The 17,995-nt window shown below is 45.8% G+C and overlaps 1 protein-coding gene across 15 annotated transcripts in view; it reads left to right on the forward strand.

The window, feature by feature from the left end:
* The window catches only part of Stk32b (serine/threonine kinase 32B), a 331,454-nt gene that overhangs the window by 243,246 nt on the left and 70,213 nt on the right, over positions 1-17,995 (forward strand). For all 15 annotated transcript variants that reach the window (XM_074042636.1, XM_020178357.2, XM_074042642.1 and 12 more), the window contains one exon: positions 1,562-1,599. In XM_074042636.1, coding sequence (XP_073898737.1) covers positions 1,562-1,599 — 38 coding nt within the window. The remainder of the gene's footprint in view (positions 1-1,561; positions 1,600-17,995) is intronic.

The raw sequence follows: 17,995 nt of genomic DNA on the forward strand, positions 1-17,995 counted from the left end.
CCACCCACCCACCCTTGGTCTCAACTCTCTCTGTATCTCCGGGTCATGGCCCTTGCAAGTGATCCGTGGTTCATGTTCTCTGGACTACAGTTACCACTTCTCTGCTCCCCACAACCCCACCAATGCCACCCCAGTCCTGGGGATAGTTGAAAGAATGGGCCTTAGCATTTGCTGCTTTTGTCATTCTTGACACATTTGACTCTCCCTTTTCTTACCTTTCTCAAGAAGCCCTGCCCTGAGCTGAGAACCAGTGTTTGCTGACTTGATACACACACACTTGACATTGGGTCATCTGCCTTGTTTTAATTTTGTCCGTTCTCAGGTTCATCCTTGCCAGGGGCCCCTCCAACTGCCTCCACACATATCTCTGTGATCTTTTGTTCCGATGTGGTGTTTCATGAACTAGGCAGCAGGGGTCCATTTACCTAATGCTCATCAAAATTCATGGGCTTGAAAAGCCACAGTGAAAAGAAAAATTTAAATATGCAGCCTGAGTGCTTCTTTCCTCCCCAAGAAGGCAGTGCATGGCTTATTACCAATAACCTTAGTGTGTTTTCAGGTAGAATTAATATTTGATAAACTCAGGAGCAATTGCTCTTTATTTCGAAGAAAGCTGTCATTAATCTCAGTAGCTGTTTTGTGTGGGGCACGTGTTTCTGATATCTATGGTTTCCATACAGATCCTCAGCGGTGAGGTGCGTGCAGCTGAAGTTTGTCTTGTCACACATTCTTCCTTCCATTCCTGGGCCCACTCTTGTTTCATGTGTGTTCATGGTGACCAGCACTGTGTGAGGGGCAGTGATGCAAGTGTGCAGAGCAAACCCTGCTGTAATGGTGACATAGGGTGGAACTTTCCAGAAACTCCCCTTCCTGATTGTACTCTATGTTTTCCTGAAAAGGGCTCAGCAAACTTCCTGCAGAAAGGGTGGGTGGGTGGTGAATTCTTTAGGCCTTCAGGGCCATATCAGCTTCTGTTGTGTATTCTTGTGTGTGCGCCTGTGTTTTGTTTTTGGTTTTGTTGTTGCTATTGTTTTGCTTTTCAGCCCTTTAATGATATAAAAGCAATTGTTAACTCACAGATGACACAAAAACAGGCCGAGTGCTGGACTTGACCCAAAGCTGTCACTTGCCAATCTCTGACCTACATAAGTTACTGGCCCCCTGGTTCTGTCTTTGAAGTGATGCCTGACACTCATGTCCTCCAGTGGGAGGGCTGAAGGACAGCAGAGCAGGAAAGTGCCTCTACCTGCTGAAGCAGACCTGCACTCACTCTGCAGTCTCTACTGTGACAATGAAAGTCAAAATTCCAACAGGTAGATGGAGGGTTTCTCATGACCGTTGCTACACCTGGAGTTGAGAGGCCCAAAATTAAGAGCATTCTGGAAAAAAATTCAAACAATATACTTGCAGTTACAGGAGGGAGAAGGAAGAGGGGCTCTGTTGTCACACCAGGAGACAGTCCTTGGCATGGGATCACCTTTGTCCTATAACATGGGGTCTGTGCTGGCTCCCCACCAGGCCCCAGCACTCACACTGCCCGTCTCTCTCTTTTCTCTTCCAGAGACATCAAGCCAGACAACATCTTGCTGGATGAGCATGGTAAGACTCCCTTTCCTGGGGACCCTCAGTGGACAGTCTAGGGCGCTGGGGAACTGGGGTGCCCTAGAAAACCCTTAAATCAATCCTATGTCACTTTCTGGCCTATATCCTGCTGTGGTAAGTTGAGTCAAACTCACCTGAAGGTGTCTCCTTAAAAGTCATTGCTGTTCATGTCGTAGTTGAGGAGGACAGGGGACAGCAGGGAAGACTGTGGGATCGCTGAGTTTCCCACCCTCACTCCCCACCCATGAGTCTGTGACTTAGTCACTCACCTTTCACTGAGACTCAATGGCATCTCCTAAAAAAATGGGGAAGTTGTGCCCCCTTCCACGGTTGGGGTGGGGACAAAATGAGCTAGTGTTTGCTGGCAACCCAGAGCTCCATGGCAGTCACCCACTAAGCCTTCACTCTCCTGTCCTTTATGTCTCCTTCAAGTTTCTGTGTGCACCTGGGCTCCCTGGTACTTTCTTAGGTAGAGAGCCTGAGGTGGGGCCTGAGATCTGCCTTTCTACAGCCCTCAAGTGAAGCGACACTGCTGGTCCATGAACCACATCTCCAGTAGCAAGGCCCTATAGCAAGGACTCAGTTATTCTGGCCTTGTGGGAATCACTGACCAGCATTGGTAGGAATCAGAGCCCATCCCTGTCCTGCCTCAGCCAGCCAGGGCCCCTGTGTGCCATGTCTGCCTTGTGAGGTGTGATGCTCAGTAAAGTTTAAGAAACCACAAGCCATGGTTCTGGACATGGTGGTAGCCACCTGTGACCCCAGCAACCCAAGAGGTGGACCAGGAAGATCTCGAGTTCAAGGCCAGCTTGGGCATTATTAAAACTTTGTCTCAAAAACAAAATACAAACAAATGAGCTGGAGGTGTGGCTTAAATGGTAGATGGCTTGTCTAACAAGTGCTAGGCCATTGGATCTATCCCCAGTACTGCAAAAAAAGAAGAGGTGGAGGGTGGGGAGCAAGGGCAGGGCACAAGGAGCTCAGCAGAGTGGACAAGTGGTCACACTGAGTGCCATGGCAGCTTTGTAGCCCACATCCTGCAGCCTGAACACTGACTTCACTGGGCTGCTGCAAGCTCTTCCCCAACCCCTTGGGCATAGGCTGGAGTGACAGCAGAGGGCTCCCCCAAGGTACCACTGAGACACTCAGGGGTGAGCCTGGCACCTCTTCCACTCAGCTCCCCCTGCTCCCTCCCCACCCCTGCAGGCTGAGGCCACGGCTTGGCTCTGTCTAGAACCTTCTGTGTGCCAATAGTATGGCTTGAGGTGTCCAACCTTTGTGTACCCTTATTGTCTTAATCTGTCACCTGCCACTATGACAGAGTACCAGGACCCAGGACACTTACAAAGATCAGAAGCTTATTTGGCTCCTGGCTAAGGGGCTGGGAAACTCAGGTGCATGTTGTCAGTATCTGCAAGGTGCCTACCGAGGCTGCAGCGTGACATGGCTCAGGGCGTCCTGGTGAGACGCAGCACACATGTGCAGTTCAGCTCTCTTCACAAAGCCACTGACCATTACAGGCACCCGCATGCCTAATTACCTCCCAAAGGTCCTACCTCCAAATGCCACCCACATACTGAATTTGGGGGTGAAAACTGGGGACACATTCAGACTGTAGCTGTTGGGGCCACTGAAGAAAATGTACCAGGTAGAGTTAGACAGCCCACTGAAGCTGCTAGGTGGAAAATGGACCTGGATGAGCAGATTGGCCCCACAAGACCCCAATGTAAGAAGAAAGTTGACATCCCACCAGAAGGCCAGGCACACCAGCCTGTCAGGGCCACCATAACCAAGTGCCCAAGGCTGGGGCTTCCAGCCCAGACTATGACTCTGCACTTGCGGAGGCTGGGGTCTGAGGTAGACTCAGTAGGTGCACAGGCTTCTTCTCCCTGCATCCTTACATGCTCGTCCCTCTGCGTGTGTCTGTGTCCTGTCTCCTTTTCTTATAAGGACACCAGGCAGACTGGATTGGGACCACTCTGGGACCTCATTTTAACTCTTTAGACCCCTTATCTCCAAACACAGTTGCTTTCAGGTACTGCCAGCAGGTCTCAGGTCCCCGAGTCTGGCATAGAACACTGGCTCCTTCGCTTCTGTAGGATGGAAGGTCCTGCAGTGCAGGCCTCATATAGGGCTGGGGATTCAGAAGGAACTCCTCAGGGACTCCCAATGCCCCACAGCTAACTTGGGCAGTGGCAAAGCCAGGTCTTCCAGAATTCTGTCCACCTGGGTAAGGCTAGCCCAGGTGTGCTTGCACTGGGTTCCCTGGGAACACGGGCTGGGGCTGGGGAGCACATCTGGGATGGAAAGGCAGCTTTGATTCCTACTGTTTCCCCCCAAGGCTCTGAGTTTCATTTCCAAGCATCATCAGCTTATTTAAACCTCCCAGATATCTGTCTCCAAAGCCAACCAGGGACTTCCTGTGACGTGGCAGCTAATGAGAGTTCCTGGGCCCATTGATCAGGCAAAAACTCACCCTTGATGTGTTCACCCCAGTGAGTCCACTGGGAATGCTGGCACCTTTTATGGACATTGGGGCAGGAATCGTCTGCATCACTGATCCTATTATGTAAGTTTTTGTTTATTAATTATCCCTCTAAGCCTTTACTGTCAAACAGGTGCCATCCAGTTTGAACACAATTCAGGGCAGTTCCCTGTGTTGCTAAGTGGGTCTGGTGCACATTTGCACCTGAAAATCCACCTGAAAGTTTGCAAATTGCATTACAAAACAATTTACAAAACAGGGAGCTCCGATGCTAGGTGCTAGGTGCTAGGTGCTGTCTCAGAGACACACTGGTTAGCTGTGTTTGCAGTGAAACACCAACATCACGATAAATGCACAAACATTTTATTGATAGTGCTGAGATCTGCTAGTTGCTCAATGCCACGTCTCCTATGCCAGCCTCTGCTCCTGGGTGTCCGCCCTGCTTCCTGGTCTTCTGGTGGGTTTGGGGTCTTAGAACAGTTACTTTGGTTCTGTGCTGAGATTTGGAGCTTTGGAACCAACAGCACAGCATTGAGAGGGTAAAACAGAACTGAGGAAGGGGCAGCAGCTGAGATGGTGGGTGAAAGGGTTCTCTTCAGGCTGAGGACAAGGGCCCAAGGCAGGGGGTGGATTGAGAGAGTACAGAGAAGAGGAAGTGACCGTGTCCGTTTTCTGTTACGCAATAAACTGGGTAACACATAACCACACCACTCTAGTAATATAAATAAGAAACAACCACTCACAGGTCTGTGGGGTGGAGTGCTTCAGGCTGGACTAGACTGGTCTTGACTACACTTGCTCCCAACATTGAGGGAAGGTGGAATCTGGTGATGCTGTTTGGGCTGCACCTATGACTAAGGGTTGCCTGGCTGTCAGCTGACCCACTGTAGCTGTGGCTGCCTGGGTGAATCAGTCCTGCTCCTCCTGACTTGGTCTCTGGCAGGCTCTTCCCCAGTGGCCTTCTCATGACCACAGCAGAAACAAGAGCAGGGAAAGCCAGCCACTCGGGCCTTTGCTGGGTCACACTGGCACCATCCCAGTAGGCAGAGTAAGTCACTTGGCCAAAACCCAGAGTCAGGAGGGAGGAAACTGCAAAGTCCCATGACCGCAGGAGTGACCCAGAGAGCAGAAGATGGGGGCTGACAGCTGATAGAAGATACTGCTAGAAATGGAAGGAGCCCCATGCATGGGGGGGGACACTGAGCATTTTCACATGGGGATCCAGACTTCCCCAAAGATGGGCAGAGAGTGCAGTCAGAGACCGAAGGGAAGTACTTGCATTATGACCACATGTGTCATTGAGGGCCAAGTTCAAGGCTTACTGATGAATCAAAGGCTGTTGTCCTTGTCCTCATCCATATTAAGGAGAAGGTCCTTCATGATCACAGATCTGCCACTGGCCAGACATTGTGTAGGGCTGCCACCAGATGCACTGCCTCTGTAGTCCAGGACCTCCTGGTTGAGGTGGCTGTTCTCAGTTATGGCTGCCTGCTACCCCAGTAGCATTGAAAAGTACAGTCCCACAGCCCTGCCCACAGAGGTCTTCCAATTCCTTTGCAGGATGGGGTGCTGGGCACTAGGACTTTTTACAGCTCCCAGGTAGTTCTACCCTGAAGCCAGAGCTGAGGGATGTATGGAAACGTAGACAGGTAAGCCTGACCCTGGGCAGGGGAGACAGAGGCATGGAGGCCAGGAGGGCTTCCTGGGAGAGGGCACCTCCACAAGAGATTCTGAACTCTGAGGAGGGTCTGCAGAGCATCCCAAGAAGCTCACTGTCTTCTGATGGTCTTGTGGGGGGGGGGTACAGTGGGGATCAGAAACCTGACTTGGATCTTCAGCAGCTGGCTATCCAGAGCCCACCCCAGAAGACCCAAGGAGCTGTCTTCATTGTACAGGAAGTCTCTTATCTTCTGTGTTCTGAGGCTTCCACCTCTGGGAACTTGCTCACCTGCAGGTCCTGCCCTTCACAGGATAGCCAGGCCTCACTTGGGGCACATTTTTCAGATACAGCCAACCAATCCAGAGCCCACCACCTTCTCTGCAGTGCTTCTCCACTCTGGGCCACGGTGCACCTTTCCCATCACCCCATGACTAGGTACCAGACAACTGGGGAGCCCCTGTTTCCCAGAGTACATGGGAATTATCCTAACCAGGCAGTCCTATGCCTCATCCATTCCTTCCTGAGAAAATATAACAACAGCTCTTGCTCACAGTCCCCTGACCCATTCTGTGCTCCTCTTGTGGCCTGCTGTGGCGTGACCTTGTGGCCTGCTCTTTGGCCTGTGAGTTGCAAACCATCTTTTCAATGGCAATCAAATTCTGACCTCTTGGCCTCACTGCACCTCGAGTTTTCTATTAACATGCTGTATTTTAGGACTCGCGATAACTGGGTTCATTTCCAAGAAGCTTCTCTCCATCTGTTGCTAGCGTATTTGTTAACAAATGTGATGAGTGCGCCTCCCAAAACGGCTGTAGCCAGCAGCATCGACACCTCTCCTCCCTTGTCAGGACATTTCATAGGCTGTCCTCACCATGCCAGGGGGAAGAGACTCCAGTAAATTGAAAACCAGACATATGTTGTTCAGAATGCATCAGATCTGAACAGGGTCTGAAACAGCTGAGGAAGAAGTAGAGGAACAAACTCCCCCCAGGAAATGGGGGGCAGAGGTGTTTCTGCTAAGTCTGAGAAGCCATCTGTGAATGTCATCAATCTAGGTCTAGATTAGGTGTTGGGAGTTTAAGGACAAAGCACTGAAATGGTTGAAAACTATCTCAGAGCCAGGTACAGTAGCTCATGCCTATAATCCTAGCTACTCAGGAGGACGGGATCAGGAGGATTATGGCTTGAGGCCATCCTGGGCAAAAAGTTGGCAAGACCCCACTTCAATCAATAAGCCTTGTATGGTGACCCAAGCCTGTCATCCCAGCGACCTGGTAGGCATAAGTAGATACAGTCCAATGCCAAGTCAAGGTAAAAAGCAAGACCCTATCTGAAAAATAACTAAAGCAAAAAGGGATGGAGTAGTACAGTACTTGTCTACCAAACACAAGATGGTGTTCAGAGAGGTCCTGCCTCAGCAAATGTCCCCCTCCATCAAGCTCGCTGCCCCTCAAACTTTGTCCCAGGAAGACAGCCTCTGATTTGCTCTCACAAAAACCTCACCTGCGTGAGTCTCCTCTGCAGACCCTGCACCCGTAAAGAACAAGGCTGCAGGAGAGTCAGGAAATGCATTGCCATCTGACCCAGTCAATAGTCAAGACAGGAGTGGAGAAGGATGCTGGTGTTAAAAGACAGGGTGGAGCACAAGTCAGGTAGAGTAGGTCACAGCAGGGAAAGGGTAAAATTTCCCCACAGTTTCCATTCATTGTGACTAATAGGATTGCAGGAAAGCCCAGGCCCAGCACCATTTCAGGCAGATTGCCTTGATTCTGGGTGGTAAATAATTAATACAGAAATCTAGCAGTGTGGCGTCAAGAGCCATGGAAGCAGAGCATTGGTGAGAGAAACTCGAAACGCCTGACCTCTCTCAGAAGCCTGCGAGTAGGTGGCCTCCACAGAATATCCACTCCAACCAGGTGCAATGGCCAAACCTCAGTGAAGTCAGTTTCCCAAATCCTGAGCAGCACTGCTTTTCCTTAGCTTGGGGTTTACACCGCTCCCCTATGCACAGTGGCAGCCTTTAAGGAGCGCACAGAGGGCTCTTTAAGGTCCGTCATTGCCACCTCATATCCACCGCACAGGAAGAAGTTATATCCAGTAAAAGAGAAAAAATCCAAGGCCCCCCCCACTTCTCGATCAGGCAAAGGCATATTCTGAAAACTGTCAGTCAAATAGTCAGTCTTCCCACTGCCAGGAGCTGAAAGAAGCTTGGATAAGCTTGTGCCCAGAATTAGATTGGGTTTCTTTTTTCTTCTGCTGCTGTCCTGTGATAAGTCTGCTGTGATCTCCAAGATAAGTGGGAAGGGAAGATGAGGGATCCCATGTGGGTGATGCGCCAACCTTCTGATCTGTGCAGAGGCCTCACAAGTGCAGTTATTTTTAGCAGTGAGCGCAGGGGAGCCGGTCCTCAGCCTGGTCCTCCTCCCCATCCCTTCCGGCTGCATGTTTTCAGCGGCTCCTCTCTAACCTGTGGCTCCTGCTGATGTGGCTCCCAAAAGCTAGCTGGGATGGGGCAGAAGTATATGCAGGACTTCCTCCAAATTCCAGTTTTGGGGAAGAAGTCAACACCTGCATTGTCTCCCCCACGCTAACCCCTGGCCTGGCTCCTCCAATGGTTCTGTCTCTACATCTCTCTCTTCCGAGACTCTCCTTGGAGCAGGGTGCTCTTCTCACAGCTTGTGGCCTGGTAGGTCCCAGTGAGACATCTGCACCAAGCTGCTGCTGACCCTCGTTCATCTGATGACATCCTGTAAGTGGTCACATAGTGGATGAGGCAGGCAGAGCAGGAATAGATGCTCGCGCATCATGGCTGCAGGAGAAATGAAGAGATGTGGGTAGGATGCAGGAGGCTGGGGGCAGGCTTCTCACCCCTGAGGGAAGGTGCTGTACCAGCTTGTAGAGTAGAAGTCATGGTTATCTGTGACATTGTGAGATAATTTTGCACATCCACAATTATACCCCAAATAAAGGGATCATGGGACTTTAAGCTCTGTCTGTGACATCCATAATAACCCACAAGTGCTCAGCACCTGCGAGTCCCAAGCCCCTCCCCATGCTCTTGGATGGAGGCGATCAACAAAGAATTGCTGAGTGAATACAAAAATGAATGCAAACCATTTAAAATAACATGGTGTCATGTTCTTTCAAGTCACAATTCCCTGGGATGCCAACTCTGACTACAAAAGTCCTGGAAAGGCTAGGACCTGCTGAAAAGATGAAGGTGCTTCAGTCTCAAAAGCTGGATGCTGGAATAGAGTGTTGTCAGCTCCTGTGAGCATTGTGACATCTCTGCTGGCAGTAAAGAATGAAGACAGGCAACAGGATCTGCTTGCTGGACCTCTGTCATTCAGTCTTTTATGTGGGTGGTTAGTGGGTCACTCAACAACCACTCAATGAATCCCTTGTCCAGGCCAGGCCAATGTTAAGGCACTGGGGACACAAAAGTGAACAAGGCAGAAGTCTTAGCCTCAAGGGGATGATCAAGGTGACAGATACAGAATGGTGGACCTTGAATGGGGACCACACTGGAGGACAGCAAGGTGTCCAGAGGAGAGGTCAAGCCCAGGCTGCTGTGCGCCCTAGTTCCCAACGATGATTTTTGGAGGCAGAGCCTTTGGGAGGTGACTGGGTTTGGCTGAGGTCATGGGTTGACACCACATGGTGGAATTGGTGCCTTTATAAGGCAATGAAGGGCCCAGAGTGCTAATATTAGTATTAGTAAGTACATAGGGTAGTTACAGGATTAAACAGAGTAGGACAGAGAACATGGCATTTGAGCTAGAGAAATCACCTCCTGGGTAGTGAGTTTGCTGCTAGCAGAAATATCCAAGCAAAAGTAGGTGGAACCTATCAGTTATGTAACTCTTGGGCCAGGTACTAAAGAATGAATGGAAGTCCTCCCAGCAGAGGAAGGGGCTTGCACTCCACATGTGTCAAAGATGGGAGGTGAGAATACACAGGCATTTGGAGAAGGGAGGGAAGCACAAAAGAGCTGGAAGATCAACTACTGGTTGTCAATACCCTCGTTGAAACCATGGGTCCAGGTCTCACACAAAGCCCTGGTGTCCTTCTCACTCTGAGATTGGGATGTTTTCAGTACACAGAAAACAACCTAAATCTAAATTCGTACTTGCGCGTTTTTGTAACAAATTTTCATTCTCCTGAAAATGAAACTTGTTCATCTGTGACTTTTACTTCCTCAGGTCTTCACTCAGCCATCAACAGGTACATACTGGGAAGTCAGAGCTCACTGGCTGGCAAGTCAGGAAAGGCAGAAATGCAATTCTGCTGCCTGCAGCACAAGATGCTGCTGGCTTTGTGCGAATTCCTAGGTGTTCAACAGCAGGTCTGCCTCAGGGCTGCCCCAAGCCCTCCAAACAGGAGTTGGGAGGAAACAAGCCAGGACTATCAGACTCAGTTCTGAGCTGGGGGTGGGATCAGGGTGGTGGGAAGCCCTACCTGGCTTCCACAGGTGTCAGCTGCAAGACCCTAGACAACTGTACTAGATCTGGATCCTCAGGTTATAAATTTAAAAAGTGCAGAGCAGTAGCACTCTCCTCATAGGTCCTCACTGCAGCCCAGAGGGCCCACCCATTGCCTCCCCTTCCTGAGCTCCTTTCCCACTCTTTCCTGTCAACCCAAACATCAAAGGGAGAAAATATCTGAGGAAAAATTAGTTCATTTGACAATGAGCAGGGCATGATATCCAGGACATGTGTGCTATGTTGGGTTGTAGACATCCAGGGAGGTGACACATCTGAAAGCCAAAGGAGAAGCCACTGGTTAAAGGCTGCCCCCAAGCAGTGACCTGTGTCCTGGCTGTTGCTGGAGGTCTTCCTGGAAGTGAACTTGACACAAGGTTGTAGCTTAGTAAGGATGCTTACAAGGTTGTGGGTAGGACTGGCTATTCCTGGTAAGATGTCATCACAGAAGGGGCCTTAACTACAGGTATGTTGTTTTGGCAAAGTGGCTCTCATGGTTTTTGTTACCAAGTAGATGTGCACAAGGACCTGCTCTTTAAGGCCTCTCCACTCCTGTTTTATTACAGTTTGATGTAACTCTATTTCACTCCCTTCACTCTCTAGGATCCTTGCTGGTCCCTTGCGGATTCCCTCTGCCACCAACACTCTTCCTCCAGAGACCCAAGAGCTTGCTCTCCTCTCCTTCAGGTCTTTGCTCAAGTGCCATGTTCTCTGTCCCACTCTGTTTAATCCTGTAACTACCCTATGTACTTGCTAATACTAATATTAGCACTCCCCTACAAGGAGAAATCTGAGGCTTAAACAGCTTAAGTGACCTGCCCAATCACAGAGTAAATGGCCATATCAATGACACCAGCAGTGGAAGACACACAGAGCTCACCTCAAACAGCCCTACACAGTAAAGGGTATTTCTTAGCTCACAGACTGAAGTCCAGCGGTATGAAGTCAAGCAGGTTTTTTTTTTTTATTTTATTATTCATATGTGCATACAAGGCTGGGGTCATTTCTCCCCCCTGCCCCCACCCTCTCCCTTACCACCCACTCCGCCCCCTCCCTCTCCCCCCCACCCCCTCAATACCCAGCAGAAACTATTTTGCCCTTATTTCTAATTTTGTTGAAGAGAGAATATAAGCAATAATAGGAAGGAACAAGTGTTCCTGGCTAAGATAAGGATAGCTATACAGGGAGTTGACTCACGTTAATTTTCAGGCAGGGTTTGATCCAGCTCAGGGACCAGGTCTGTGCTCTACCCCACCTTCCCCAGGGCTAGGCTTCAGCTTCAGACTGACTTCTGGAGTTCTAGGGATCCTAGCCTACAGGACACTGGCCAACGACAGAGAATATCATTGTAAGTAGAGACAGAAAAAAGGGGGAAATCTTTTTTTCCTGAACCTTCTGGAAAAAGTCTTCCCAGTTTCTATTGGCCCCACTTGTATCACAGGTCCAACTCCCAGAGTCAAGGGTGAGGTTAACCTGATTGGCTCCAGTTGGAGCCACATGCCCTTATCCTAAAGCCAGGGATAAGTAACCACTCACAGGAGGATTTGAGTGGCCACACCAGCAGGTGTCCTCCACAGTGACACACCATTTGTTCTCAGCCAATCTAACTCTGAAGATGATGCTCGTAACCACCCTGCAATATGTCACTAAGTGGAGGGGGTGGGGGGCAGGAATGCCACCATCTGGAGACGCACGTAATGTGACTGAATACCAAAAGACTCAACTAGAAACAAAAGCATTAACCAGACGTGGTGAAAAGTCAGCAACAGACTTAACTGCTTTTCAAACAAAATAGAAGTGTTTTTTCCTTCAAGTAAAAGTCTCTTAGAAGTTCACAGAAGCCTAGGTTTCTTTTATTTTGTTGCTCCTTATCTGTGTGATACAAAATGTCCCCCTAATTCCACATAGCACGTGACAGAATTGGAGGGAGGAGGATGAAGAGAAGTAGGGCATTCTCATTCCCTTTAAAGAAATAACCTGGAAAGGGCACATATTCTGCTCACATCCCATTGGTCACAATCTGATCATATGACCAAGTTGGCTGCAAGGGAGGCTGGGAAATGTAGTCTTTAGCTGAGTTTAACCCAGTTAAAAATTCTGTTTTGATATGGGAAGAGGAGATGGGATTTTGGGAGATAACTAGCTGCTTCTGCCATGAAAGACTATGGAGTGGCCCAGTGGGAGAAAAATACATAAAATTTAACAAAAAATAAAGTTTATTACACTAATTAGGCAGAAAAATAAACGAAAAATATTTCCATTCAAAATGCTGACCTAAACTGTATAATAGCTAGGAATAACTGTGTCCAGGAAATTACAAGACCTAAATGAAGATAGTGTTAAACACATATTAGAGGAAAAAGTAAACGCCATACTTGTCACATGGATGTGTAAGATCATTCCCATCAAAATCTTAACCAGAGGGTTTTCTAAGACTGGGCAGAATTTGTCTCAAGTTCATCTAGAAGTTTAAATGCCTAAGAATTATTAAGAAAATGTTGAAAAGAAAGAATGAGGGAGAACCCAACCCACCTAATATTACAACATCCTATACACTGTTGTAATTGAACTAATGCACACTGCTGGCCCAGCAATAAACAGTGGTGAAGGGGGACAGGGGACAAAATCCTAGACTCCATGTGTATGTGGAAGTTGATATAAAGTTACCCTGCAAGTTATGGGGAAAGGTAAGTTTTTCAATAAATGTTGTGACACATGGTTGTTCATTTGAGAGAAATTCAATCTGAATGCTACGTCATAGGGTGTAAATAATACATTCCAGATGGCTGTAAGGTTCCAATAGAAAAGGTAAATTATATTATTAGTGTGAAAAGGAAGAGGAACATACAGCATCCTAGAGTAGAGTGGGCTTCTGGTGTTGTGGGAATCTCAAACTGAGATACAGGACACTGAGGCAGATCAGCAGGAAGCAATGTTTTATTGTGCCGGCTCAGACCCAGTGGACTCGTGTCCAAGGCTGAGCCCCTAGAACAAAGGGGTCTCACCTTATAGACCCTTGCAAGCAGGTTACAGAAGCAAAAAGCAAAGCTCAACCCACCTGTGGCTGCATGTGACTCCATTGGCTATTTCATTCCCCCAGTCCTATATGATCTTTTTTATGTTTCAATTATTTTTTATCTCTCTGCTTTGCCATCCTTTCCCCTGCCTCATTATCAGAACACAGCCTGTCTGTTTCTCTTCTGGTCCTCCTCCATGCTATGACTGGAAAGTCAAAAGAAAATAATATGCTGAAACTATAAAGTTAACATGTTTTTTGCATCTTTAACTTCTATGTGGCAAAAGACAGTACAGACAAAATTGAAAGACAGGTCATAGGCTCAGAAAAAAATGTTTGTAATCTGCATAACTGAGAAAAGAAACAGGTATCTCAAAGACAAGTTGCTCAGATTCAAATGGGCCAATGTTCCAAAAAGGCGGCTCACAGGGAGGCTGAGCACATGGGTATGGGGACCTGCCAGCAGCCAGAGACCACTGCTCACCATCTGATTTGCAGGACATGAAGTCACTGGTGACTACCACTTCTGAGAAAAGGCGGAGAAAGTCACCCACTCCTATTCCATTTATAGTAGCATAAATTGTAACTTTCTGCAACATAGTATCCTCTTGAACTCAGAAACCCCCCTTCTGGGAGCTTATCTAGACAGAGTAAAAGTAGCAATACCTTGAGGCAGATTCAAAAGTGCTCCTTGTTATGTATTTTATAATAGCAAGACAAACAGCCAAGCATATAAAACTAGGAACAGCAACCTGCAATAGGGAATGCTTGAATGAAATCTGATACGACCACTTCTGGAATGCTCACAGTTAGGAACACACAATTTCTTATTTAAAACTCTTGGGTGCAGATATGTTTCCAAAATTCAGAAATTTTCAGATTGAAAATATTTATATAAAGTAATATATGTCAGAATAATTATGATGAAACATAATATGTATCTAACATAGAATGTGTAATAGTATCTTAAAATAATATATACTGTATATTGTATAACACCCAGTAGGGGTTTGAAGGAGTATCTTGTAATGAGATAATTCATATTTTTATAGCAAAACATGAATACCCATGAAAGAAAACCAAGAAGAGTAGGTTCAGCTCAAATCTTATCACCAGATAAATTGTGACAGAAAAAATGGGTATCAAATTGAGGATGCTATGGCTTGGATGTTGCTTGTCCTCCCAGACTTCATGTGCTAGCCAGTTCTGGCACCTTTAAAAGGTGGAGTCCAGCAGAAAGTACCTAGGTCACTAGGGGCATCGGCTTTAGAAGGAATTAATGCTGGTCCCATGGATCAAGTTGGTTGTCCCAAGAACACATTGTCCCAAAAGACAAAGTCCTGAATCCCATTCTAGCTTGCTGCCCACCTTGCTGTGTGATCTCTCCCACTTGTAGGAGAGGTATTTTGTCATGATGTCATCTGTCATATTGTGCTGTAGACAAGATCAATCCCAGCTACTCAGGAGGTGAACATCTGGAGGACCAACATTTGAGGTCAGCCTGGCCAAGAAAGTTAGTGAGACCCTATCTCAACCATTAAGCTGGGCATAGAGATGCACATTTGTTATCCCAGCTGCATGGGAAGCCATGCGTAGGAAGAGTGCAATCTGAGTTTAGACATGGACAAAAATGTGAGACCTTAATTGAGAATTAGTTTGGCAAACTGAATTAAAAAGGAAGATCTGACAATCTGTTGTTTACAAGAGACCCATCTTATCAACAGAAATAAGCAATGGCTTAGGGTGAAAGGCTGGAAGATTTACCAAGCAAAGTCCCCCCAAAAAACAGGCAGGCATAGCAATACTTACACCAGACAAAGTAGACTTCAAACTGACATTGGTCAAATGAAATAAAGGACACTTCATACTAATAAAAGGGGAAATACACCAAAAGGAAATAACAATTAACAGCCTATATGCACCCAACGTCAGTGCACCCAATTTCATCAAACATACTCTAAAGGACTTAAAAGTACATATAGACTCCAACACGTGGTAGTGGGAGACTTTAATACCCCCTATCACCAATAGACAGATAATCCAAACAAAAAATTAACAAAGAAATCCTAGAACTAAATGAAACCATAGATCAAATGGACCTAGTTGATGTCTACAGAACATTTCATCCAACTTCTGCACAATATACATTCTTCTTAGCAGCCCATGGAACCTTCTCCAAAATTGATCATATCTTAGGGCACAAAGCAAGCCACAGCAAATATAAGAAAACAGACTTAACCCCCTGCATTCTATCTGATTGCAATGCATTAAAACTAGAACTCAACAACAAAACAACAGCAGAAAACACACAAATAACTGGAGGCTGAATAGTACATTGCTCAATGATCAGTGGGTCATTGATGAAAAAAGAGAAGAAATTAAAAGGTTCCTGGAAGTTAATGAAAATGAAAAAACAACCTATCAGAACCTTTGAGACACAGCAAAGACAGTCCTAAGAGGAAAGTTTATAGCCATGAGTGCATATATTAAAAGGATAGAAAGATCTCAAATAAATGGCCTAATGCTACATCTCAAACTCCTAGAAAAACAAAAAGCAGAACCCAAAACAAGCAGAAGGAGAGAAATAATAAAAATAAGGGACAAAATTAATGAAATAGAGACCAAAAAAAAAAAAACCATACAAAGAATCAGCAAAACAAAAAGCTGTTTCTTTGAAAAAACAAAGATTGACAAGCCCCTGGCAAATCTGATTAAAATGAGGAGGGAAAAGACCCAAATTAGTAAAATCAGAAACCAAAAACAGAAGATAATAAAAAACACCATGGAAATCCAGGGAATCATCAGAGACTACTGTGAGAACTTACATTCCAATAAATTGGAAAATCTTGAAGAAACAAATTTCTATATACTTATGACCATTCAAAACTGAACCAAGAGAATATTAACCACTTAAACAGATCTATAACATGAAATGAAATTGAAGCAGCAATAAAGAGTCTCCCAAAAAAGATAAGTCCAGGACCTGACAATTCTCAGCTGAAATAGAAATACAAAGGGAAGGAACACTGCCCAGTTTGTTCTCTGAGCCAGTATTACACTCATCTCAAAACATGACAAGGACACATCCAAAAAGGAGAACTATAGGTCAACCTCCTTAATGAACATCAATGCAAAAATCCTTAATAAAATAATGGCAAACTGAATCCAACAACATATCAGAAAGATCATTCAACATGACCAAGTTGGCTCCATCCCAGGGATGCAGGGTGGTTCAACATATGCAAATCTATAAATGTAATACAGCACATTAATAGAAGCAAAGACAAAAACCACTTGACCATCTCAATAGATGCAGAAAAAAACCTTTGCTTAGATTGAACAAATCAAGGAATACAAGGAATGTACCTCAACATTATAAAGACTATATATGACAAACCTATAGCCAACATCATACTTAATGGAGAAAAACTGAAACTTATTCCCCTAAAGTCAGAAGCAAGACAAGGATGCCCACTCTCACTCCTATTCAACATAGTACTGGAATTCCTAGCCAGAGCAATAAGGCAAGAAGAAGAAATAAAAGGAATACAAATAGGTAAAGAAATAGTCAAAGTATCTCCATTTGCAGATGACATGATCCTATACCTCAAAGACCCAAAAAACTCCTAGACAACATAAACAGCTTCAGCAATGTAGCAGGATACAACATCAACTTACAAAAGTCATTAGCTTTTCTATACACAACAATGAACAAATTGAGAAATAATATATGAAAACAATTCCATTTACAATAGCCTTAAAAAATCAAATACTTAAGAATAAACTTAAGAAAAGATGTAAATGACCTCTATAAGGAGAACTACAAACCTCTGAAGAAAGAGATGGAGGAAGACTACAGAAGGTGGAAAGATCTCCCATGCTCATGGATTGGTAGAATCAACATAGTAAAAATGGCTATATTACCAAAAGCAATCTACATGTTTAATGCAATTCCCATCAAAATCCCAATGATATTCATCACACAGATTGAAAAATCTACACTAAAGTAATTTGGAAACACAAAAGACCACGAATGCTAAGGCAATACTGATCAAAAAGAGCAATGCTGGAAATATCACAATACCCAACTTCTATCTATATTACAAAGCAATAGCAATAAAAACAGCATGGTACTGGCACAAAAACAGATATGAAGAACAATGGAACAGAATAGAGGACTGGATATGAATCCACACAGCTATGCCCACCTTGTTTTTGACAAAGACTCCAAAAACATACAATGGAGAAAAGACAGCCTCTTCAACAAAAAGTGGTTATCTGCCTGCAGAAAACTTAAACTAGGTCCATGCCTATCACCCTGTACAAGTATCAGCTCAAAGTGGATTAAGGACCTTAATATCAGAGCCAAAACCTTGCAGTTAGTACAGGAAAGAGCAGGGAATACTCTGGAAGCAATAGGTATAGGCAAGGACTTCCTCAATAGAACCCCAGCAGCTCAGCAACTAAGAGAAAGGATGGACAAGGGGGACTACATGAAATTAAAAAGCTTCTGCACAACAAAAGAAATGGTCTCTAAACTGAAGAGACCATTCACAGAATGGGAGAAAATCTTTGCTAGCTATACATCAGATCAGGGACAGATAACCAGAATATACAGAGAGGTCAAAAAACTAAACTCCTCATAAAACAATGAACCAATAAAGAAATGGGCAACTGAACTAAACAGAACTCTTTCAAAGGAAGAAGTCCAAATGACCAAAAAACAAGAAAAAATGCTCACCATCCCTGGC

The sequence above is a fragment of the Castor canadensis genome, chromosome 9 (assembly GCF_047511655.1).
Source record: "Castor canadensis chromosome 9, mCasCan1.hap1v2, whole genome shotgun sequence".
Taxonomy (NCBI): Eukaryota; Metazoa; Chordata; class Mammalia; order Rodentia; family Castoridae; genus Castor; species Castor canadensis.